The following is a 25,690-nucleotide window of genomic DNA, read 5'->3' on the forward strand; positions in this document are numbered from 1 at the left end:
AGTTCAGGATAATTACTGCCCTCTAGAGGCCATTTTTAAGAAAGCAACGTGATGACGTTTCCCCTGCGACACGGCTCGCAAGTCGCAACAGCCATGCGCCAGTTGGCAGCGTTGTTGTGGCAGGATGTGTGGTCGCCTAAACGCTTGTGTGATAAGTTAGCGAATGCTTAGTTAATGAAAGTGGGGTGAGTATCTGCTAAAGTCTGACTTAACAAAGGGACAGAGGAGGGTGGCGGTGAGCGCAGCGGAGCCTCTTATCTGTCGGCTGCGAGTGTGACAGCACAGTGGGACTGCCATGTAGTTAAAGGAAGAAGAATGAGCAGTCAGCAGCACACTTCAACACAAGGGACAGACGACTACACGGTCCAGCAGGAAAATGAGCTAGAAGCTCTCGCGTCTATCTTTGGAGATGATTTCCAGGATCTGCGGAACAATGATCCTTGGAAGGTATGTTAGCTAGACATGTTTGCAGAATGCACTGCCTTAGTGAGCCGATGATGGGTAAAAGTTAAGACATTACATTAATACTAGATTATACGTGTTGTGATCCGAGGTGATCCGCTCTACCAATGAGGATTCCTTGACTGTATTTTCAGGTTAAAAGGCCTCCAGAGGTGCATCTCTGCCTGCGGCCCAAAGGGCTAAACAATGGACAGGAATGCTACGTGACTGTGGACTTGCATGTCAAATGCCCATCCACATACCCTGACGTGTGAGTACTGACCCCCCTGACCAAGGGTGTAACTTTGGTTTGAGAAGTGTGTGTGTGTGTGTGTGTGTGTGTGTGTGTGTGTGTGTGTGTGTGTGTGTGTGTGTGTGGGGGGTTCGCTCTCTACACAATTTGCATATTACCTGTTCCGTACAGTGCCCACCAAGTACAGTATGTCTCATGTCGTACACATCATAAAAACTGCTTTTAATTTGTATCTGACCAATAGGAATAAGCACATGCATGAACACATTATATACAGTATAGCTTGAAGGAAATAGGACAAGAGCTAAAAGCACGGTCACCACTAAATGACAACTGAGATTTTTCACTAACTAACTACAAACAGTTCGAGCCCACTTGATCGGAAATAAATGAGAAAGATGCTGCATATTTCCAAACTGTGGCTTTTTAACATTCAGGACAGCTGCCCCATATGCCTGTCTGACGATTAACAAGACAAAATCAGAACAAAGATCCACTGTGGAGTTGTGCATGTCCTCTCAGTGCGTACTAGTGGTCATTCACTCTTGGTAATTTATGTCTTGGGGCACCTACAGGCCCCCGGAGCTGGAGCTGAATAATGCCAAAGGTCTATCGAATGAAAACATCCAGAACCTTCAGAGTGAAATCACCAAGCTGGCTGCAGTACGATGCGGGGAGGTGAGGATGCAAAGATGCACAATTACAAGTAAATAAACAGACTACTTTTAACCTACCTACCTACCTGTCCTACCTAGGTGATGATTTACGAGCTAGCAGACTATATCCAGGGCTTCCTGAGTGAGCACAACCAGCCCCCGTCAAGCTCCTTCCACGAGGAGATGCTGAAGAACCAACGCAGACAGCAGGAGAAGCGAGCCCAGGAGGAGCAGCAGAAGATGGACCAGCGGCGCAAGCAGGAGGAGGAGATGGTTAGGAAGAGACAGAAAGCTATTCATTCTGGATTAGTTTTATCTGTGGTTTTGTGCTAATGTTATTTCTAAGTGATTAGTCTGACCCATTCACAAAGGATCTTAAATTTCCTCTTGTGAGAGCCATAATCCTCATAAATCGACCGGAGTTTAAAATTACAACACAAAGAAAGCGTAAGGTAACAGGACATCCGCAAAGAGTGACATCTGGCGGAATTTCCGGCAGAACGAGAGCAATCCCGGAAGTGGAACGTTGTGGATATAGACCACGGGATCCATAATCTTACCTGTTACCTTTTTACATTAATCTTACCTTTTCTGTGTAATTGAAACTAAATTACCGCTAGTACTGTGATTGAGAAGCAGATAACTCATCAGCTAAATAATAAATGAAAGATGTGTGTATATAGCCAAGTCACCAGAAATTTGACTACAACTATTAATCTACCTCTAACTACACACAAAAATGCAGAATAAGAAACTTCTGCTACACACTGGCTTGGATTGCGTTTGCTGAAAGACCTCTTCCCAGAGTTTGGGAAATTTATAAAGGATTTTTGTTACCTAAGTAATTACTAAAGATTTGAGTGTGTATGTAGCATGTTATTTCCTTAAAGGGATACGCCGCCGTTTGTTGAAATTGGGCTTATCACGGTCTCCCCTAGCTGTAGATAGGTAGGCCAACGCATTTTTTGTGCATGTATTGTTTTTAGTCCACTGCAACACCGGCAGCGCCGCCGCTATTAGCTTAGCGTAGTGAATGGAATCCTATGTTGCCGGTTAGCATGTTGTGAGTAAAAGTGAGCCAACAAAAGACAAAAAAAACAACCTAATTACTTGCACTGAGACAAAAAATGCCTTGGCCCACCTATCTACAGCCAGGGTAGACTGTGATAAGTACTATTTCAACAAACGGTGGCGTATTCCTTTAAATAACTGAACCCCCAACAGCTGACAAAAGTTCCAGTTCAACGGGATGTTGACTGAGAATTCTTTTGTTTGTGTAGGAAAAAGAGATCATGGCTGAAATCCAAAGAAGAGAAGATGAGAAACGAGAGGAAAAGAGAAGAAAGGAGATAGCCAAACAGGTGACTGTGCTGCACCATTTCTACTGATCTCCACAGAAAAACAGTAAAACATGCACAGTTTGTATCACCCGCAGAAAAATCACATGAACAAAAATGGTGTTGTGATTGACCCTTTTGTGTGGTGTTCATATTCACAGGAGCGACTTGAGAGTATGGAGCAGCCAGTCCCTGCTAACGGCTCCATGTTAGGGAGGAGCCCACCCAGCCCGGGTGGAGCTACTCCTGAACTCATAGAAGCCAAGAAAGCAGCCACTAACCGCCGTCGAACTGCCTCAAATACACGCCACAGGTACACAGCAAACCAACGGATGCTCCTCATGTTAATGGAACATTGTAATAATGCTTAAAGTTGTATCTGTCTTCCCAGACGTGACACAATTAATGAAGACAACCCACGCTCCCAAGAGCTTCTTCACTTCCACAGCAGCACTTTTGGAGAACTTGTTGTCCACAGAGGGAAAAGCTTAGGTGAGAGCTGTCTGAGACAATGCAGCCGTTCTGGTGCAAAAGTCGCTTAATCCACCCCAGTAACCTGTATGTACATTAACATCTGTGTTCGTGATTCTGGCAGGTGTAAGCGAGAGGCTCGGCCGCAACGCTTATAATGGATTTGAGGCAAACTCAGGGGACTTTGCTGTGATCTACGAGTGGTCTCTACGCTGGAACCAGAAGTTGGGCAAATTCTTCACCAGCCAGGAGAAAGGAAGGATTGAGAACTGCAAAAAGCAGGCAAGTAGAGAAGATAGAAGTTATTATCATTAGGAATTTAATGGTTTTTAAGAGCAGGAAAAACACTTCTGAAATACTATGCTTTTGAATTCCTGTGTAGATCCACGGGGCAGAGAATGAGTTCAACTCCCTCCTGCGGCTGGATCACCCGAACTTGGTGCACTACATGGCGCTGAGCTCCATTGAGAGAGAGGACTGCCTCATAGTTAACCTGCTGGTGGAGCATGTGCCCGGCATCAACTTGACCAAAAGCCTCATCAGCCACACCCCGGTCCCTTTGGATAAACTGTGCCACTACACGGCCCAGCTGCTGGCTGCTCTCGACTACCTTCACTCCAACTCCGTGGTCCACAAACAGCTGGGGGCCTCCAGCGTGCTGCTGGACTCCGAGGGCAACGTCCGACTGACTGATTACAGCTTATCGAAGAGGTTTGCTGACATCTGCAAAGAGGACATTTTAAAAAAGTTTTTAAAAAAAAAAAAAAAAAAAAAAAAAAAAGGGGGTGTGGAATGCAACTTGGGGCTGATGCTGCTGGCTCTGAGTCAGGGGAAGGAGGTGCAGCAGTATCCAGTGACGGTGCCAGCCAGCCTGCCTGCTGACTTCCAGGATTTCCTCCACAAGTATGTATTGATGGATACACCAGCAGCTTCTTAAAGGAGTAAACCAGTGTTTCAGCTCATTTACTATAAATCATGTACTATATACTTGCCATTATACAGTATAGTTGTTGGTTTATTTTCTTTCGATAGACTCATTTCAATCTATTAACTGACTTATCTTTGCAGCTCTACACTGAAAGATGAAATGCTAAGAACGTTTTGTGTCTCTGAGTTGATTTACGCTGTAGCCACGAAGGGAAACCAGTGACTGCCTGTAAAGGAGAAAAACTCATTCAAAACTCTAAAGCTGAGAACCATGCCTTGGAAAATGGTTGGCAGTACAGTGTTTCCTTTAGGATTCTTTTTTAGCAGTGGGGGCAGGTCCCAACACGTTGCTGCAACACAAACAAATATATTTATTCACCTCTATTCACACACACACACAATGAGGCATATTTTCAGAACTGTATTTTTTGAGTTACTATATAGGCCAACTTTGATCTTGACATATAGGCTAAGCGTTCTGTAGCAAATAACAATAAACCCACTATTAATTACATAATCTTAATGCAGTGTAACTACTTCAGCATGTAAATAATGCACCTAAAATACAAACGTTCTCCGACATGCACTCTAACAATGCAGCCCTATTTCTGATACCATGGGGGGCAGAAATGTTGCCTTGGGGGGCCGCCACGGTCAAATCAACATAGAGGGAACACTGCAGTAATGTGAAGCATATGTGATTTGATGTAAATAGGCTAAAACATGCAAAAACCCTGGTTTGTTCCTTTTTAGGTCTTGATGCTATATAGTTATAGTCTGTCTACTTGCTTTGCTGGCTGTTTAAAACTGGTTTTCACATCAAGTTGTTTTATACAAAGGGTTAATTTAGATTATACAGAGCTTGTTTTTGATATGACCGCTTTGTGTTGTCAGCAGACCACCAGCACAATGTGGATCAGTACAGTAGACTAGAGTGTTCCTGTTCTACAGTTGATCCGTCTTTTATGCTGCATGTGTCTTTGTCATAGGTGTGTGTGCCTGAATGATGCGGAACGCTGGACAACCCAGCAGCTTTTAGACCACTCCTTCCTCAAGCCTCCATCGCCTAAAAACCTGCCACAGCACCAGGAGACCAGCCCAGAAGGTGATATACACGCCCATATACAATGTGTAAATGAGGTGGACAAAATATTAGAAACACCATTTAAAATTCCGTAGAACGAAACCGCAAAATACAACAATTGATGCTAACAATTAAGTTAGACATTTCTTTGTAAGAACTTAACCGTGAAATAGTTTAGTCTATATAATATCAGAACGATCTGAAAAATGTGCATCACAAAAAGTAATATGACGTCTTCAAATAGATCACTTTGTCTAAAAAATAGAAAGATATTCAATTTCCCAGCAGCACTTCTTACATTTGAGAAGGTGCAAGCAGTGTAAATGTTTGCTCAATAAATGATGTAAACGTTGAATCAATTATAATTATATTATTAAAATTGTTGCAGACCAATCTTTTGTTTATTGACCAACTGATGAATTGACAAATGTTTTCAGCATTAGTATTATTACAGGATTATTGTATTACATTGTACAGGTGTTTCCATTTTTTTGCATTTTAAGTATACAGTGTAAAGAAGAGGGAGCTGATCTAACCCTCAAATTTGTGATGTCTTACAACTTCTCCAACAAGGTAATCCAGTAGTTTGTCATGTGTTTGTATTTTTAATTTTTATTTGTCATCTCAGATCCCGCTGTGGACTTTCCATCATCAGTCATCCCACAGAGCCACATCTTCAATGGTCCATTCAGCTCCGGGGAGCTGAGGCAGTTTTCTCGCTACTTTAATGAGTTTGAGGAACTCCAGCTTCTTGGAAAGGGAGCCTTTGGTGCTGTTATTAAGGTAAGCTTTTCTTTATTTTTATTTTTTTTACACACACTAGCTTTCTTGAGAGAAGCCGTTACAAAGGCAAGAAAGCTGGCTTCGATTTCTTTGCGACCACTTTGTCTCTTCTACTTTCCCTCTCCTGCATCTCCAGGTTCAGAATAACCTAGACGGCTGCTACTATGCTGTGAAGCGCATCCAGGTCAACCCGGCTAGCAAACAGTTCAGACGGATCAAAGGCGAGGTGACGCTGCTCTCGCGCCTTAACCATGAGAATATCGTCCGCTACTACAATGCGTGGATCGAGCGGCATGAGACGCCGTCGGGAGGGGTGCTGAGCAACACCGACAGCTCTGAGCCTTTGAGCACTCCCGACAAGCCTCCTCAGCGCAAAGAGCCTCGGCAGCGCATCAACGAGCTGGGCCTCGCTGACAACGCAGAGGACATCGCGCCACCTCCAGCCCTGTCGAGCTCGGTGGAGTGGTCCACCTCCATCGAGAGATCCTCCAGCGCCAAATGTAGCCGACACCAGTCGAGTGATGAAGATGATGACGACGACGACGAAGAAGATGTGTTTGGGGCCTCTTTTTTGTAAGTTGCAAGTTTTTTTTAGTGGCAGTAAATCCAGCAAGACTTTCTCCTGCACAAACTCTTGATACGTCACTATTTTTCTGTGTGGATTTTAGGCCATCGGACAGTGACTCAAGTAGTGACATTATCTTTGACAATGGTGATGAAAGCACAGACGAGATGTCAGAGGTTTGAATATTTACACTTCGTTATTTTAATTCTCTTAATGGTGTTTGTCATTGTCAGGCAAAGTGCAACTAATGGTGTTTCCTCTGGCAGGTTGAGCCAAGCAAAATGCCAGTGATCAACACAATGGAGAGCACAGACTCCGATCGACCCCTCCTAATAGCACATCACTTGTACATACAAGTATGTACAAGCTTCAACTTCATTCTTAATTTTGTATTTTTTTTTTACCACTAGAGGTCTCTGCCTCACATCTAATGCATGTTTTCTGTTCCTGACAGATGGAATACTGTGAAAAGAGCACTTTAAGGGACACAATAGATCACGGCCTGCACCAGGACCAGAATCGGTTATGGAGACTCTTCAGGGAAATACTGGATGGCCTGGCTTACATCCACGAGCAGGTGTTTAATCTGTGTGCGTTGATGTGTAGCCTCGCTTTGCCAGACCTTCCTCCACAGCGCTGCGGAGGAGGGTCTGGCTAGTCCACACAGCATTCCGGGGTGGGAGAAAAACGTGCTCTGGTTTATTGGCATTTCTTTAAACCAATCACAATCGTCTTGGGTGGCGCTAAGCACCGGGGAGATCCACGGTGCCGCTGCAAAATAGTCTCGGGAAAGAACTTGTTTTGGTGGAACGTGTACGTTCAAAAGTAGTTTTGCAACAGCAAACTCAGATTGGACAGATTGTCTAGCTAGCTGTCTGGATTCACCCTGCAGAGATCTGAGGAGCAGTTAACCATAGTCCTCATAAATCCACCGGAGTTTAAAATTCCAACACAAAGAAAGCGTAAGGTCTGCAAGGACATCTGGCCGTAAAGAGTGAAATCCGGCGGAATTTCTGGCAGCAACGGAGCAATCCCGGAATATAGACTAATGTGTTTGAGTTTTCACCCTCCTTTTAAAGTTAGCCGTGCATTTCTTCAGTACCATAAATGTTAACAGGAGGAAAGCCATGTTTTCCATTACTCATAAGCGAGCAGATCTATTCAGCCATCATCCTCTCTTTTAGGGCATGATTCACAGGGACTTGAAGCCTGTCAACATCTTCCTTGACTCACAGGACCACGTGAAGATTGGAGACTTTGGCCTGGCGACAGACCATCCTGCTAATGTGGTATGCATTACTTTAATTCAGTTAACAGCTTCACCATGCTGACAGGCTGCACTGACTGCTTGTGGTGTGGAGTTAATGTGAAGGATGTTGTGTGAAACATTAAAACTGTGTAGCTGTGTCTCATTACTTAGTTTAATTGTAGCTTGTTCATCTACATCAAATGTATAACGCCAGTGATGAAGATGTTCTTGTGGAGATACTGTTTATCTCTCTCAGGCTGCAGGTCATTTTGAAGTGGAGGAGGGTGGCTCAGCAGTGATGCCCAAACCAGACCCAACAGGTGCAGAGAGTTTGAATACATACTCTGTTTTGTCTGATATGCATGTTCTTCCCTGACACTGTGCTGATTTTGCATCACTGTTCTACAGGTAACATGACAGGCATGGTTGGTACTGCGCTCTACGTCAGTCCGGAGGTTCAAGGAAACACCAAAGCCACCTACAACCAAGTAAGATTTCAGATTTTTATTGAAATAATAATATATCATTTAAGCTTGTGCAGTTGCTCCCATGGGACTTTTGTTTGTCATTGTTCCACCACTGAGTTTTTGAGTGTCTGGTTTTCATCCATTCTCTCTGTCCTCAGAAAGTGGACCTGTTTAGCCTGGGCATCATCCTGTTTGAGATGTGCTACCGGCCCATGACCACGGGGGCCGAGCGGATCTCTGTCCTGAGCCAGTTACGTGTGGTACGTCCATGTTCAGGACTGGGAGTAATCCACGCAGGCTGCATGGGAATTTAAAACTGGCTTGTTACTGACTACTGGTCTCTTTTAATGCTGCAGGAGCCCATGGTCTTCCCTGAGGACTTCACTGCGTATGAGCAAGGAACACAGGTGAGGACTCTATAGCACAGCATTTTGACATGAATATTTCTCCTCTGTGTTCTCAGTCTAACAATAGAATGGATCTCTGTGTCTCTTCTTTGCATCTATCAGAGGAAAGTGATAGAGTGGCTGTTGAAACACGACCCGGCCCTGCGGCCCACAGCCCAGGAGCTGCTGAAGAGTGAACTGCTGCCTCCACCGCAGATGGAGGAGTCTGAGCTGCATGAGGTGCTGCAGCACACCATGGCCAATATCAACGGCAAGGCCTACCGCAACATGGTGGGCCAGCTGTTTGCCCAGAACACCTCTCCGGTCATGGATTACACCTACGACATAGACCTACACAAGGTATGGCTACTGCTTTGGCTGTGTTTTATTTTTCTTACATGTGGCCATATTGTACCAGTTATGTGCTGGACTTAGCATATGAATGGTTTAAATGTTGGCATTTATTTAAATAATGCATGTGTGGTATATACAGTAAGGACTTAAAACATATACAAATATTAATATACAAGATATTATATTTACAATATTTTATACAAGACCAGAGGGAAGGTCATGTGTCTGGCATTTGAAAATTTAGGAAATGTATTTAATGTTGTCCTTAGAGACAGAGATGAGTGATTTTGTTTAAAGGTCCCATATCAGGCTCATTCAGGTTCATATCACATTGTAGTTTGGGTTTCTACTAGTGCATGTTTACATACTTTAATGTTCTAAAAAATACTCTCTGTCTGAATATACCTGTATTCACCCTCTGAAACTCTTTGCAACGTTTTAGCACCGGTCTAGTATATTTGTGACATTTTACTGTATTACAACCAAATGGAAGTCCTGACGGCTCATTTAGAGACACAGTTTCTGAAAACAGGCTGTGTGCATTTCTCTGTGGATTGAGTGTTTTGATACTTTCACAGTATAGCACCTAGACCTGCTTTAGAATAATAATAAAAATCATGGTAATCCCATTTTTTTTCATGAAAGGCTGTATTTAGGGTATGTGGTGAATTAAGCCAAGGTAAAAAGGCAGTTAATGTACTCTTCAAGTTGTTCCCCTCTCTACCTGAAGATGTCACTGCAGCCATATGAATGTCTGCCCAAACCCTCAGTGCTACTTCACTCATCTGGTCTGTATAACCGACCAGCAGAAGGCCTGTTAATGCTTAATCGATGTCTCCTGATCCCTAACAGAGGCTGTTTGTTTGGTCTCCCTCCAGGGCAGCTTCAGCTTTAACAGTGCCAAATTGCAGCAGCATGTGTATGAAACAATCACCAGGATCTTCAAGAAGCATGGTGAGTACACTACGGTTGTTTGATGAGTGTGCGCGTGAGTCTTTGTTGACGCTCCACTGCGACCCGCTTGGACTTCTGACCTGATGTAAGCCCGTTTTTTGGGACCCCAACATCTGCTCCAGTGAGTGACGGCTAAACAATAAGTGCACTGTTGGACAGCGCAGATTCTGTGCAGGTGCTAGTGTTATTTCTATGCACACTGCTGATGAGGTCCAGCTGTACTTACTTGTTTGTGCTCAGTTGGTATCTGCTCACATGCATCATCTCTTTTAGGGTGAGGGTTATGTTATCTTATGCAGATGTTGCAGTAATACATGATGTTTTGTTTTCAGGTGCGGTGCGTCTCCAGACACCGCTGCTCCTCCCCAGAAACAGGAAGTTGTATGATGGCAGCGAGCTGGCCTGCTTCATGGACCACAGCGGAATGCTGGTTACACTGCCCTATGACCTCCGCGTGAGACACACACACACACACACACACACGCACACACACACACACACACACACACACACACACACGCACGCAGGCGTGCATGCATGTCCGTGCTTGCATACAAACACTAATTATACAACTATTTGCATCAGCATATGGAAGCACACACACACATAGTGTGAGGCTGCAATCAGCAGCCGCCTTTAGATCCTGCTACCTCAGGAAACCCTGAGGACTAAATGGTTGTTTCGACACTGTGATTGATTACAGCCTGGTATGCACTGACTTCACTGTCATTATACGTGTGCACCCAATGTCTCAACTCTTTTTTTTTTTTTTTTTTTTTGCTTCAGATGGCGTTTTCAAGATTCGTTGCTCGCAATAATATAACTCATCTGAAGAGGTAAAGTTAAATGATTTAACACAACAACCTGTTCGCTAAACACATTTATATGTTACAGTTATTGGTAAATTATTAATCACACTGACTGTTTCCTTTAATGTAAACGTTAGTAGTTACAGTTAGGAAATTGGTGATGTTTTTGATATAATGTATCAATATTATATTATATATTAATCAATACATAAGTTATAAAATAAGTATAATATTAAGTCAAATTACCACCAAGTTAAAAAGTTCACATGAAAACTGACATTCATGTTAGGAATAATCAATGTGTTTCTGTGCTTCTCCTATTCTTTCTCAAGGTATAGCATCGAACGCGTATTCCGCCCCAGGAAGCTAGATCGCGCGCACCCAAGGGAGCTTCTGGAGTGTGCCTTTGACATCATCACACCCGTCACTAACAGCCTTCTCCCTGATGCCGAGACCATTTACACCATTTATGAAATAGTCCAGGAATTCCCTGTGCTCCAGGTTATACACATGATCTTCCTGTATTTGAAATGATCCAGTGAGCTGACAGTTTGTGCTGTGCTGCCCCGTCTTCAGTCACACTCAGAGCAGTCTGACGATGGGCTGGATGCATCTATTGTTCTTTATTTTCCTACGGATGCCATCATCGCAACCTGTCCCGTTGTTGTTTTTTCCCTTTTCACTTCCCACTTACATTCCTTACATACCAAAGTATGTGTAAGCCTGACAGATTTACACCATATTTATTATTTGCACAGTAAATCTGTTATGCACCGCTCTGTCCACTTCCTTCCCTGCCTCCCAGTACAATCCATTTCCTGTCCACACAACCCAGTGCTGTGTCACTCCCCAGTCGCAGCTCTCCTTGCACGTTTCATGAACCCAGTCACCCCAGGGCTCTGGCCGCTGCCTCATCCCTCATAGATACTGTTTCTGATCCTCTCCACCATCCTGCTCTTTGTGTGAAAGCTCTTAAGAATATGTGAGTCAAACAGAATGAGAGGGCAGCGGGACACAACAGTCATTATTCACTGAGGCTCATTGTACAGTAGTGCTATTGGTTTTGACTTTAATTGCAGCTGAGAGGGTTAAAGGTGTGTTTGCGTGTGTTTTGTGACCACAGGAAAGGAACTATAACATTTACCTGAACCACACCAGCTTGTTGAAGGCCATCCTGCTCCACTGTGGAGTCCCTGAGGACAAACTGAGCCAGGCCTCCACGATACTGTGTGACGCAATGGTCGGTGCAGGTCACACGTGCATCACAGATGTTATTCACAATGCGTGACTGTTGCTTATATCCTGGTGTGAAAATATATAATTGGGTTCTTCCCAAATATAGCAGTGTTAACATTCTTATGGTCCTTTGCCCCAGAGCGAAAAGCTGACCAAACGTGAGGTGGAGGCAAAGTTCTACAACTTTCCCCTGTCAACCAACAGTGTAAGTGTCCACCGGGTGCATGGACCTCCTGTAAAAATAATCAGTCTTGCTGCTGCAGCACACTTGTTCTCACATTGAGATTCCCTGCTGTGTTGCATCCAGTTGCAGATGCTGTTCAAATACATAGAACAGAAGGGGAATCTGCAGGACCTGGCGCCACTGCTGACATCACTCACCAAACAGAAGACCGCCGTCACCCAGCTGGCCAAGCAGGGCCTCAAGGACCTGGAGGAGCTCACAGTGCTACTGCGTAGACTGGGAGTTAAACTGCAGGTGATTTGCATTCTGGGTAAATGAATGTGATGTCTCAAAGAAGAGCCACGGTGTATGTCTTTTCCCCTTTTTAACGCAGATGTATCCTCTCTATAGGTGGTGGTTAACTTAGGCCTAGTATACAAGGTGCAGCATCACTCTGGGGTCATCTTCCAGTTTGTAGCTTTCATCAGGAAACGCAAGCGAACTGTTCCGGATATAGTGGCTGCTGGAGGACGCTACGACCACTTGGTAGGTTTTCTGTCAAATCATGACAAAAATCTGCAGCTATTATTTAAAACAAATGTGTCCAAAAGTTTAAATTCCACACATGCATTTATGTGAACCATATTTCTTCCATATTCAAATATAACTCTTCTGTCTGTATTCCATTATTTCCATATGATGCAGTGGCGGTGATGCAGTCTATGTGGTACCTTCATGTGCTTTGTTCTCTGTACTGCTAGATCCTGGAGTTTCGAGGGCCAGCTCCCACAGTGCCGGTGCCCTCTGCAGTCGGGGCCAGTGTGGCCCTGGACAAAGTGTGTGCTGCTATAGCCAACATGGAGGAGCCAGTGAGAGAGAGAGAGAGACACACACACACACACACACACACACATTGTGCATCTTCTGCCACCTGTTCTGTTACTGTACGCTTTGTTTCATTACTGAATTGATTGGGTTCTGCCAGATATTCTGAGGGGGCCACCAAAATTAGTCGCAAATGACACACACACACACACACACACACACACACACACACCCCCACAGGGATCTGACATTCCTAATTATTGTAATGAAGGAGCAGCAGACAGCTACATATTTAATGATGCCTTATTACAGCAGTCGGCCGCCACACAGCCACTTTTAGAAACATGCTAATAACTATGATCACTGTGACTCTTGACGCCATGGAGTTATTTTTGGAGGTGCATCATTGTCTATATTTTCTATATATTTAGAATGTGAAAGGATGTGCACAGAATACTTAGGTGTAAAGACAGACGTTTTGAAATTACTAATTTATTACAGTTATGTCATGAAGTTATTTTACTACAGTTAACTTCATCTTTTTTCCCTTTCTCCATTTTATCTCTATATCAGCCATCAGTAAGCTCCTGCGATGCGCTGGTGGTCCCCGTGGGGCATTCTTCAATGTCCAGAGCCATCAATGTTGTCCAGAAGCTGTGGAGCACCGGCGTCTCTGCAGACATCGCCTACGATGTCTCACAGGTGAGCAGCCTGCCGGATAGACGTGAATAATTTGTCTGAATAGTTTCAGGGTGGAAACTCAACTCAAGCCAATTTTGATTTAACCGTGCTCTGTGGAGTTTTCTTGTAAACAAAGGTATGTCTACATTCTGTGTTACTCACCAAAGCGCATGGTTTGTATCGTTGAAGTCTTACAAAAGTGTTGAATGCATTTCCTTCCTCATACAGCATTTGCAGAGGCATTTTTTTGTTAACATTTTGAAACCTGCATCAATGTTTGCTTGCTAGCAGTCATCTAATCCCCTCCATTTGTTGGTGCAGTACCACCACCTGGAGATCAGTGGGTTCAACCATTATCAGTAATGCGTATCCCGTCAACCATGTGTGCGAGTGCTTGTGCTTGAGCGTGCACATGCGTCCACATAGAAATATTGCACCACAGCGCTTCTAGTGGTCAAGGACTGCACATGGTACCTTTTTTATGTTGGTTTAGTGAAATGTCCTCAGTTGGGATCTGGGAGTTTAAAAAAAAAGCACTTAAAGTGTCAGAATTTGTCTGCAGTGAAACTTTTAAACTATAAACATACACTTTGCCTGCATTTATAAATGACAAAATGGCATGACTTTTTTTTTTTTTCTACGTATATGAAGTTCATCATGAGAACCAAAATCTTTAACAAAATATTAAATTGAAAATCTCAAAAAAGTGCAGACGATTGACCGTGAATAAGCATTAGTGCTGTAAAAATGCAGTCCCTTAAAACAAAGTCATGCCAGAGCCATTAAGGCCAAATCCTGAATATGATTTCGCTAAAGGAAGCAAAGTCCACTTCTCAGTAAGTCACTCCCTAACCGTTGCTTCCGGACCTGCGAAAGCAAGGAATCTGCAGACAGGACGCAGCTACAGCAGCACTGTACATGTAGTAATTCAAGCAGAAGGATTTCATTGAGTTTATGTTCATACAGTAATAATTATGTAACTGAGCCCTCATGTTTGTTGTATGTAAAATAAAAAATAAAAAATAAACTCAACCACAATCTGACTTTGTAGATCCCTGAATGGGAATTAGCCATTATTGTAAAATAGGTAGTTTTCTTCTTGTCCTGTAGTAACTTTGTGCCTCCTACAGAGGGCAACACTTCCTCCATCAGCAACAGACTTATCGTGACAGCATCAGAAATGGTAAACATCCCAGTGAATGAACTGCCACTTTGTGGTTGCATTTGAAAGAGGCTTTCCTGGCCATATTGGGACAATACAATGTGGATTTTAGTCAAGACAAGCTTCCAAATAAATGTAATGATAAACTCTTGTTCGGAAACCACCACGCTGAGATCAGTCCGTTCAAAGTGAAGTTATTTATCTTCTGTTCCAAAACTCCTGATGCCATGCCTCTGTCACATTCTTTATGTTTATGTGACAAGCCTTGTGTTTGTGTGTTGGTGTAAACGCCCTCCCTGGAATATTGCTACGCCCACATGTTTTTTTTTCCTCCTTTACTCTTTATGACCTATTGTTTTTAACTTTCCAATTGTGCTTTAATGGTCTTCATTGTCTTTTGAACTGGCACAGGACATAGGTGATTGGCCGCCTTATTTCCCCTAAGTAGTCCTTTGAAGCATTTTGGAAAGGTTGGGTTTGGCGGAAAACAAGCAGCATTATATTCAAATTATCAAAAGTGTTTCTATGTGTATTTGTTGATGATGAATGCTGGCGGTGCTAATGGCGAGATGGTGAGAACACCTTGTTTGGACCTCCTCACCCATCCCTCCCCCCTCGCTAGACTTTTGTTAACACCTTTCACATGCTGGCCTCTTAACAGGCCCGACTATGCAGCTTTAATTCATCCTCAGAAGACGGTTACACTCTTCTAGCTTTTATTAGCCAAATATGGCAAACCCCTTCCACATGCGGTCGGCTTAGGCATATGGCCCAGAGCTGCCCACCGGTCTCCGGGCAATTGCTTACCTTTTGACTTAATTTGTTCTGTCAATGAGAAAGTTGGAAGAAAAGAGGAAGTTTCAGTGCCTACATGATGACGAGGCGAAGTAACACACACACACACACACACACACACACACACACACACACACACACACACACACACACACACACACACACACACACAGAGAAGGGTCTGTTCTGCACCACCGTTAGCTCGTCTAGCGGAGCAGCCAAATGAAACTTTCAGGCTGAAGTTGGTGGGAATTAATTAGGCTGACACAAACACATGCATACACACCGTCATGGTCGAATGCGTTACCTGAATACACATTGATTTTTGGTCTCGACTCCCAGCACAGTGCACACTCACACTCTCGTTCCAAGCAAAACTATTTAAACTGACTGAATGCCGCTATAGAAGAAGTTTTGAAGCTATGATGAGTCCAGTGTTCCGAATGAGCTCTCCATTTCCAAAAGATTTTCTAACTTGAACGTCAAACTTGACTCATGATTCTTTTAGTAATTAATGGAAGAAAGCACTCTGTAAAACTTGTATGACAGCAGCAAGTTCCGCAACCATTAAGAGTTGCACCCTTAAACCACCACTCTGTGTGTGTGTGTGTGTGTGTGTGTGTGTGTGTGGGTGTGTGTGTGTGTGTGTGTGTGTGTGTGTGTGTGTGTGTGTGTGTGTGTGTGTGTGTGTGTGTGTGTGTGTGTGTGTGTGTGTGTGTGTGTGTGTGTGTGTGCGCAAAATTCAGCCTTTTGTCATTTTGTGTGTTTAGTCTCAGGAGACATTGATGGAGCACTGCAGGCTGGTCGGCATCAACTGCATGGCCCTGGTCTCTGACAAGGAGGGAAACTACGTGAAGGTAAACCAGCCTTACAGAGTAATATTATTTTACAATTTGAGAAGGCAACATATTTTTTTACTTTAGCGTTGTAGATCATGATGCTTTCCAAACTGTTTTGATAAGAAAGAATTATGGAAATGTTGTGTACAGTAGCACATGTTAAAGTCATTTTCTGTCTTCAGGTCAAATCCTTTGAGAAGGACAGACAGTCTGAGAAACGGATCCCTGAGTCGGATTTGGCGGACCACATCATTCAGAAGTGTCGGACCAAATTCTTTGAGGAAAGAAACACCAGGTAAAGAAATTTTGGTTTAATGTGCTGCTCAGATGTCTGAATGATGTAAGAGGGTTGTTCTTGTATAATGTTGTCCTTGTGCCCCTGCAGAGAAATCTCTGAAAGCATGTCGCAGAACCCTAAAGGATCAATGCTCAACACCACAGGTCGGATCACCACTTGCTCTTTACAGTCAGCCTCTGTATACAGACTAAACTGTATATTTGTAACATTATGTCTTACTGCAGCATGAAACAGTCGCACCTCTGTTCTCATACAGTTGTGCTTTGACTGAACCAAAGTGCTGCAATAAAAGTGTTAAATTATGAAACGCAATATTGTGATCAATGTGGCATCTGCAAAGTATGACTGATCCAAGTGTTGCATGTTCACTTCTGGCATTTAACTGATTTGTTACCCAGATTGACATTTGATTGGTGCAATAAAAGAATTTTAAGTGTTCACAACTTCTGGCATGCACACAGGTAGCCAACAAACGGATTTAATTAAATTGAGTAACAAGTTAAACAAAATTTTCACTGTCATCTCATTGGAATGTGTAAATGTGAGATTAAGCTTGGATTTACTAAAGCTAATCCTTTTTTTCTGTCTCCAGGCTCTTCAGAACAGCATGGGAGCAATGGAAGCATTAATGTGAACGTCATCAGCCCGGAAAAAGTTTCTTCCAGCGCTAGACGACGCTATGAGACTCAGGTTTGTGACACACACACACACACACACACACACACACACACACACACACACACACACACACACACACACACACACACACACACACACACACACACACACACACACACACACACACACACACACACACACACACACACACACACACATTGTGCATCTTCTGCCACCTGTTCTGATACTGTAGGCTTTGTTTCATTACTGAATTGATTGGGTTCTGCCAGATTTACTGAGGGGGCCACCAAAATTAGTCGCAAATGTTTGCCATTCTTGACCATGTCTCTGCACCTGCTCATCTACATATTTCTCTACAACACCACAAGTAGAGAAAAAAAACTCCATTAACATCGCAAGAGAAGTAAACACAGGAACATTGGGTAAAAAGGTTGTTTTCTCTGATTTCTCTGAGATTGTTGCTGGTGAAGTAGCCCTCTAAAGTGCAACTGTTGATTGAAAATGTAATTAAAACTTAAGTAGGTTGTTGTTTATTGTATTGTATGAAGAGTGATTGTCTCCTCATACCTGCAGTCATCTTTTTTTGAAACCACATAAAGGAAAGCTGTGATGCAAGGTCTTGACTTATGTTACTAGTAGTCTCTTTGTCATGTATTCACTTCTTCTTTGTGTCTCTGTGTGTCTATCTTAAACATTGGAGTATTTGTCGTTAAGAATATGGTGCCTGTAACTGTAGACCGGGACAATGGTTTGATTATGAAATGACTGCATTTGAAGATGATTTTTTCCCCCTACATTTTGATCATGGGAACAACTTTTTTGCTCTTGCCTATTCAATTTTTTTTCTTACTTTGTTTTTCTCTAAATGCCTCTCTTTCAGATCCAAACCAGATTACAGAATTTCGGCAGCAATTTGCAGAACAAGAGCAATGACATTGAGGTTCTGGCAGTAAGTCATTTGTTTGTTTACCCCCTTTTATCCCTCCCAATCCCAGCTCCCCTTTTTTCTGCTCTCCCACCTTATCTCTTGAATTCATGTGTGAAATCGCAGATCAACAAAAGTCCTTTTGATGGCTAAAACCACAAACATCACTGGGAGCAGCCCTTTTATAGCAATTTGCTTTGTGCTAACCTCCCCCCCTGGAGGTTAAGATGGCTGTGAATCCCTTCCAGTTGCTACAGAACAATGAACACTAAACAGAAGGCAATCACTGTGTCATTTCAGGGGATGTAAATGGCTGCCATATTGAGTTTATTTGTGGTTGTGTTGTAGATTTATGGCCAGATTTTCTCAAAGTAAATCATGCCTGCTTGTCTTATTTATCATGTCGCCGCATACTCCAAATACATTTGTCATCCCTGTTGGGGTCTGGATTGCATCAGTGACGCAACAGTAAATCCAAGTTATTGAAACATAATCACCTTGATTCCGGTAAGCAGTTGCACAGTCCTATAAGTCTTCATTGTTGCCAGTCAGCAGCCTGCTTGTCTTTCAGTCAGATTGGAACACAGCAGGACTCATTTTCCAATGATAAACCCAGGAGGCCATTAGACCCTTCCTGTTAAAGGGACATGGAGTGCTTTCAAGCCTGGCAAGAGCATTGTGAAAGTGGAATTATAAGTAATTTACTGATGTCAGAGTAAACTGGATTATCTTCTGTTGAAAGAATTGCACAAGCTATTGGGCAGCAGCGGGTGCAACGGTTGATATTTTTAGCTTGATTATGAATGCGTTTGTGATATTGTTGCAACATGAGATAAGGCTCCATTGTGTTTTTGTTTAACCCTGCTTGTTTTTTATCCCGCAGGTGGACTTGCAGAAGGAAACGCTGATCAACTTCCTGTCTCTGGAGGTTGGTTCCCTACTGGCTTCATCAAGACCATTTCAGAGTTAATAAAAGGCTACATCCTTAATGAAGGGTGGGAGGTGGAAAGAACGGCCAATAGAGGTCAAGATCCTAGAGAGGAAGAGGGGATCCCGTCTCCTTCCTTACAGTCCTGACGAGGAGTGGAGTGAGGGAACACCCTGCCTTTTTCTACAGCCGGGGAGATATGCTAAAGGCTCTAACTTGCACTCCTTTAAAAAAGGCTTACCCATGGAACAGACACATACTACAGTTAACAAAACACATACTTAAGAGGTGTTAATATTCACATTCCAAACTCCTGACCAAGGCTGCACTCATTAAAAAAAAAAAAAAAAACCTGGTTCCTAAGAGCAGAGGTTAAAAAAAAAAAGATTGAAACATGAAGAAAGCTAAAAGGAAAAATTCTCTTAACACCACTGTTATAGAAGCAAAAGCATCCACTCCATAAATGAATGGGCCACCTATACAGTTGCTCCCTTGCAGCACATGTGTCAAAGAAAACACATTTAGTATATAAAACGCATGACAATACACAGTGGGTATAACCAGGCGTGCAGGAAAGGCCTGTTTGAAATATGGCAAATTACCCAAAGTCACACAAGAAGCCAAGGAAATCTATAAACCCACTATAGCTTTGTGCCTTCACTGCCCCGCTACACTTGACATGCAAAAATATACTCCAAAGGCTGCAGATGAAAAACCCCATTTATTCCTCTAAAATGCCGTCTAGTTTTCTGTTAACAAACTGACACCTTGTGAGGCGTTGTGTTGGATAGCCTCAAAGTAAAACTAATCTGTACCAGGCTTTGTTTGATGTCAGTGAGCCGTCTTGTGTGTCACATTTTGTCACCGTAGCCTGCACTCTTTCCCATTTTGTTGCATGAACCCCTGCTCTCTTTCTTTTTTTTCTTTCCAGTTTGATAGCGAAGAGCAGTTCAACAGCAGTGTGAAGACTCTGCTGTCTCGTCTACCCAAGCAGCGCTACCTGAAGTCCATCTGCGATGAGATCCACCATTTTAAAATTACCAAAAAGTGAGTCGGGTGCCTTGGCATGTTTGTGTAGTCCTGTGCAGGGGCGGATCTAGAAAAATATTTCTGGGGTGGCGAGAGGGGGGCAGGAATTTTTGAGGGGTGGCAACATATGTCAGACGTATATTTACTGAATTTAATCAGTTATCACAGTTTGATGAGAAATAGAATGTAGACACTACAAAAGGGCACAGGCTGCCATTTACAAACTCATACAGACACACTTCATCTCATGCAATCAATGTCTTGCATTTGGGGTTTAATTTGAAACAGTTCATATTAGGAATAAGTGACCGTACAGTGTGATCTCACTTAATAGGAGATATAGAAGTATGATAGAAGTAAGGGCCATTATCACAGGACAGGCATTAAGTTAAGACACAGGTGATGAGAGGCAGATGTGTGAGAGGGGAAGCAAACTGTTTTCGACTGTGTCAGAGAGGCAGCGTTGCAGGCAGCATTTGTACACGATTAGGAACTGTCATTGATTAGTTCTAACCATCAGACTGTGTTAACACACTAACATGTTAGCCTGGGAGAGTGTTTTTAGGTTAATTTGTTTATTTTTTGTTTTATTTATATATTTTTTTATTTTTTATATTTAACCTGATCAATAGATCTAAAATACATTCTACACAAAATATAAAAACTCATCTCCCCATCTCATCAAACTTTGACACTGACAACTTTCCCTAATTATTCATATTTAAGCTTTGTCATTTGTTGTTCTTATTCATATCTAACTTAGTATACTATGCATCAACAATTTCCATACCGTGTGGACCAGCTTGACTGGAGATGGTTGGAGGCACTCTGCTTTCCCTTTCACTGTCTGAGCCCTGCACGTTCTCTTGTCTCTCGCTTTCTCCTTCCTCATCTCGGTGATGCTCTCCCTCCATATCTTCACCGCTGTGGTCTTCTCCCACCTCCTCCTGTCCCTGGTCGCCTTGGCCTTGTATTCTGTCTGTCACGTTTCTGTTGCCCTTTTCTCTCTCCTTCCACCTCTTTTCTCTCTCCTTCCACCTCTTCTCTCTCTCCTTCCACTTCTTTCCTCTCTCCTTCCACCTCATCTTCTCCATCTACCTTGCTCACTTGTTCATTTTCTATTTCTCTCGCCTTTCTCTTTGGAGACAAAAACTGAATATGCTACCTTTCCTCTTCATTTCTGTAAGATTCAAAGTAACAATGTTTTCCTTGACAGACGTTGAATCAATATTAGCTTTTGTAGCCTACTTCCCACAGAACAAACGTCAGACCCTAAGTAACATTGTATAGTTGGCGAAATAACGTTCTTCAACCTGATTTTTATCATCTCAAAATCAGCATCGCAACTATGCTCGTTATAATTTCATTTTTGGATAGATAGTTAATCCGTTTTGACCTCTTTCCTCCTGTGTCTCCATTCATCACGACTCCTGGCTCCCTCGCTTAGCGCCACTCAGTTTTCCAAACAAAACAGGCTCTCTCCGCTCTGGCGTCATCTTATGCTGCATTCACTGTAGTCGGACATTGGAGACGCACGCTCGTAAATTGTCAAATTGGCCATAACTTTTACCGTAATTCGTTGCTGCCAACTGGGGTGGCAGCAGGGGTGGCAAGGCTTTCTTTTAGGGTGGCAGTTGCCACCCTATGCCACCCCGGTAGATCCGCCCCTGGTCCTGTGAGAGGGTAAAAGAGTTACACAGCTAAGCAACCAATAAACAAATACCGACTAGGCGACAGAGGAGAAGTTCGCCTTGACATGTACACTGCTTTCAAACTGTAACGACAAGGTAAAAACTTCTGGCAAAGTACTTACTCAGCAAATCCAGACTGGGTCGGGAACTGCGTTGGCGACGTAGTCCTTAACGGTCCGTCTGTGAACTGTTTAGCAGATAACCAACCAAGCTAGCCTAGAAGCTCTGAGGGAGCTTAATATAGTTTCTTCACGGGAAGAAAGCGAGAATGATTTGTAAGGCGCTGGTCGACTGTGATTATATGAGGGGGCGTGGCCCTAGCACAGTTCGACCTGTCTGTCACGGACCGACGTGGTGTCATTGAGGCGATTCCCATAGTGAAACACCGAACAAAGTTAGAAAAAGAACGAATGGTTGCGGATCTAGCTATGTTTCCTGCCAGGCCTAGGTAGCTACATCATTTATACTCTAAAGAAAACAAAGAGTCAGGGAAAGTCAGTAGGATTCATTCCCTGGGGACCATGGATGTCTACAAAGTTGAGCTAATCCATCTATTAGATGTTGAGATAATTCACTGGATAAGTGAAAACTTTGACCTTATAGGTGTGCTAGATCAAAAGTCAGGGGATTTCCAAAGTTATTAGGAATTGTCCTCTGGGCCCCATGGGTGTCTGTACCACATGTCATGGCAATCCTATCTATGCAATAGTTGGCCGAGAACCAAAAATGTTAACCCTGCTGGTGGTGCTAGTGGTAAGGGAGAGAATCCTGGCAAGCCATCCAATAGGTGTTGAGATAACTGGGCCAAAGTGGTGGACTGACCAACCAACATTTCTTCAATTATTTAATAATTTGAATAAATAATAATAATATACAGTATAACACCTTACAATAGAACCAGTACATTAAGCACTTTAAAAACAAGTGAAGCAATAAAAGCGGCACGTAAAAAAAAAAAGCATATTAAAAGCAAGTGAAACGATCAAATCCGCAAATAACAGAAGGCAAAATGTAATATTATTAGAGGGTGATGGCTAATCTAAAGAGGTAAATAAATAATACTTGAATGAAGTGGAACATCCGGTAATTAGCACAGCCTTGTCAAAATGTTTCTCCTCTCAAAAGTTAATAAACGGAAGGAACCTGATTTTAGTATTTTTACTGACATTTTCCGAACAAACCGTCGTAGATGTCTCGTCTCAGCAGGAGCCCCTGTGGAAGATGAGCCAGAGACCCCACCGCCTCGCCTCTCTGCTCACCCCCACGTTTCCATCCACCACTGACTTGTTATTTTTATTAAAATGAAACCTGAGGCAAACGGTGGAATAGATTAAGGACCACTTAAAAAAGGCAGACTTCCTTTTATGAGCAGCTGCCACTCTAAAGCTCCGACCAAGCCCCCACACTCCAGGTGTAACAGTGACAGTCAGTCCTTCAAAGGAAGCTGTAATACGCATAACTACTGCCTTGAAGAACATTAAATCCTCAGCTGATCCCATTTCCTGAGGTGAAATTTGGAGAAGGATTTGCCTTGTTTGGTCTTCTGATGTCTGTCTCTTAACACCCAAGTTGATTAAGGTTAACTTCATCCATTGCTGGGGTTGTAGACGCGAGCAGTTAATGTTCCTGAGCTTCCCAGCTGAATTTTTTTTTCCAAAGCCCAGGCTAAATCCTCAGTGTTTGAGCTTTTTGTGTTGTGACACTTATGAATCCCCATAGAGAGCAACCCTGTGAGCGATTCAGCGAATGTTCTCTTTCATGAATGAGATGGTAACGAAAAAAAAAAAAATTAAAGCTTCTCTTTCTGCCTTCCCGTCCGCCTCTCCAGCGCAGTTGGTTTTAATTTCCTTACTGGAATAAAGTCTCTACTTATAAATGAGCATCACAGAGGCAACAATGGATATATTCAGCGTGTTTTTATGTGTTTGTTTAGTTGTTTTCAATGAATGTGGGGCACGGGCAACTGAGGCCAGACGAGTGGGCTAAATGCCACATGCAGTCACCTGGCTGCAGCACGACCATAAACTAAACTTATCAAGGGCTTCACAGTCACTGAGCCTTCCTTTTAGCCTTGCACTGTGGGCAAGACCTGTATTTTATTACAAAGTCATGCTAGCAGCTATGTGAGGCTGTACTTTGGCACAGTGGTGCTTTGAGTTAACGTCAGCATGCTAACATGTTATGCAGGTATAATGGTGACCATGTTCACCATCTTAATTTAGCGTTTTAGCATGCTAACGTTCGCTTAGCTGTTTAGCAGGTGTTTGGTCATAAACCAAAGTATTGGACAGATTAAAAATGTGAGCTGATGATGGCGCTAGTTGAAAAGTTAAGTGATTACAATGAGTGTCACGATTCATCCTGAGGGAACATTAATGTCCCGTCAGTTTTAAGTGATAATGGAAATAAGTAGTGTAGTAAGTAGTAATTTTGACTTTTGTTTTTGTTCATTTCTAGTCTCATTATGGGACTCTTGGCAGGGTTGAATCCTGTGTTATTTTAAACTACACTGACTATCTTTATCCAGAGAAGATCTTGGAAACCCTCCAGGCTGAATTTCATTGTCCTAATATTTAGATGCCCAATTTGGAGGTTCTGCATAATGATTTTTTTTTTAATTATTCTTTTGAATCTTATAACTGACAATGTTCTCTTGCAGGGTGGCTGTGGTGTTGTTGTACAGCTACAAGGACGACTATTACAAGATCCTTCTCTGAAGACCAGGGGGGTTCCACTGGCCTGGGAGATGTCCCACTCAGCTTGAGGCTCAGTGGGCTCAAAGAGACTGTTTTCAACCTTGGACCTACAGAATCCGCTTGAAGACTTACAGACTCGTAGCTTTTCTTTTTGGAAAGCAAGAGCCCCAAAGACATGAAGTTTGTTTGTGTGTGCTTTTTTACCATGTTGAATAGTAATTCAGCTGTTTGACCCAAAATCCAGAGCTTTCCCAAAACCTTGCAGTGTTTTGTGGTCTTTCTCAGACAACCATGGACAACTTGACTTTATTGCCTTAATAGAACTATAGAAGGTGAAAGAGAAATGGCTTTTTACTGAAGATTATGTCCGATAAAGGCAACAATTTTACATGTCTAATTAGCAACGGGGTGGATAGTAGAAATAAATCACCTTTTCCCACATGAAGCTGTAATTTTGTGTCTGTTTTAATTGTACATGTGAGTACAACACAGCCGTTTGCAGCCTTAAACTGGGTTGGAGGAACAATTCCCTAAAGTGCAGTGATGTCATTCAAGATGGTATCTGTTAGTGGTTTTTAACTTCACTAGCAGATTTGTGGGCTCATGCACATCTGGTCCTGGAATTCTACTCCAAATGGGACTTTGTCTTCTCTTCGTTGCTTTAGATCTGATCGCTTGTCCTTGTTCTTTTATTTCAGTAGCACTTGCAGATGTGTTTAGTAGGTTGTTTCTGAGGGGGGTCTTCTGAGATTTGAGTGCTAGAGAAAACAAGTAGACCTCATCTATCCAATAGGCTAATAAAACACAAATAACACGCAGGCCAGGCATGCTGGAAGTCTGGATAATCCTCAATACAGACTGTGCTGTTGTTTTGACTTGTCCGTCAAAGCTTGCTCATAAACTTCAAGGTGAGAAAGCTTCTCCGGAAGGATCAATAAAGTCAACATTAGGATCAGCTTCCCAGGCATGGATATATCAAACACTGGAGTAGGCATGGGCCAGTTACCGGTTTCAAGGTATACCGAGGTTTGAAAAAGTCACCGTTTC

The 25,690-nt window shown here is 42.9% G+C and overlaps 1 protein-coding gene across 1 annotated transcript; it reads left to right on the top strand.

Moving 5' to 3' along the window:
- Positions 1–73: 73 nt before the first annotated feature.
- eif2ak4 (eukaryotic translation initiation factor 2 alpha kinase 4) lies at positions 74–25,088 on the top strand. Its single transcript, XM_039786652.1, has 39 exons — positions 74–447; positions 597–712; positions 1,270–1,372; positions 1,450–1,623; positions 2,631–2,711; positions 2,849–3,000; positions 3,079–3,179; positions 3,283–3,440; positions 3,541–4,061; positions 5,075–5,190; positions 5,798–5,952; positions 6,089–6,525; positions 6,621–6,693; positions 6,784–6,873; positions 6,972–7,094; positions 7,702–7,806; positions 8,023–8,086; positions 8,175–8,254; positions 8,392–8,493; positions 8,590–8,640; positions 8,743–8,979; positions 9,852–9,927; positions 10,260–10,381; positions 10,714–10,763; positions 11,069–11,237; positions 11,860–11,976; positions 12,112–12,177; positions 12,280–12,450; positions 12,547–12,681; positions 12,897–13,004; positions 13,534–13,662; positions 16,369–16,455; positions 16,620–16,732; positions 16,823–16,878; positions 17,328–17,425; positions 18,255–18,323; positions 19,183–19,227; positions 20,159–20,274; positions 24,607–25,088. The coding sequence occupies exons 1-39, from the start codon at positions 316–318 to the stop codon at positions 24,662–24,664; spliced, it is 4,956 nt and encodes a 1,651-aa protein (XP_039642586.1). The 5' UTR covers positions 74–315; the 3' UTR covers positions 24,665–25,088.
- The last annotated feature ends 602 nt before the right edge of the window (positions 25,089–25,690 follow it).

Source organism: Perca fluviatilis, chromosome 20 (genome assembly GCF_010015445.1).
Source record: "Perca fluviatilis chromosome 20, GENO_Pfluv_1.0, whole genome shotgun sequence".
Taxonomy (NCBI): domain Eukaryota; kingdom Metazoa; phylum Chordata; class Actinopteri; order Perciformes; family Percidae; genus Perca; species Perca fluviatilis.

What these genes read in the sequence shown, in the direction of transcription:
- eif2ak4 (XM_039786652.1), top strand. Translation starts at nt 316, where the DNA reads ATGAGCAGTCAGCAGCACACTTCAACACAAGGGACAGACGACTACACG. An exon ending in GCCCAAACCAGACCCAACAG is followed by an intron (nt 8,087 to 8,174) that starts GTGCAGAGAGTT and finishes ACTGTTCTACAG; the next exon opens with GTAACATGACAGGCATGGTT. An exon ending in ATCAATGCTCAACACCACAG is followed by an intron (nt 16,879 to 17,327) that starts GTCGGATCACCA and finishes TTCTGTCTCCAG; the next exon opens with GCTCTTCAGAACAGCATGGG.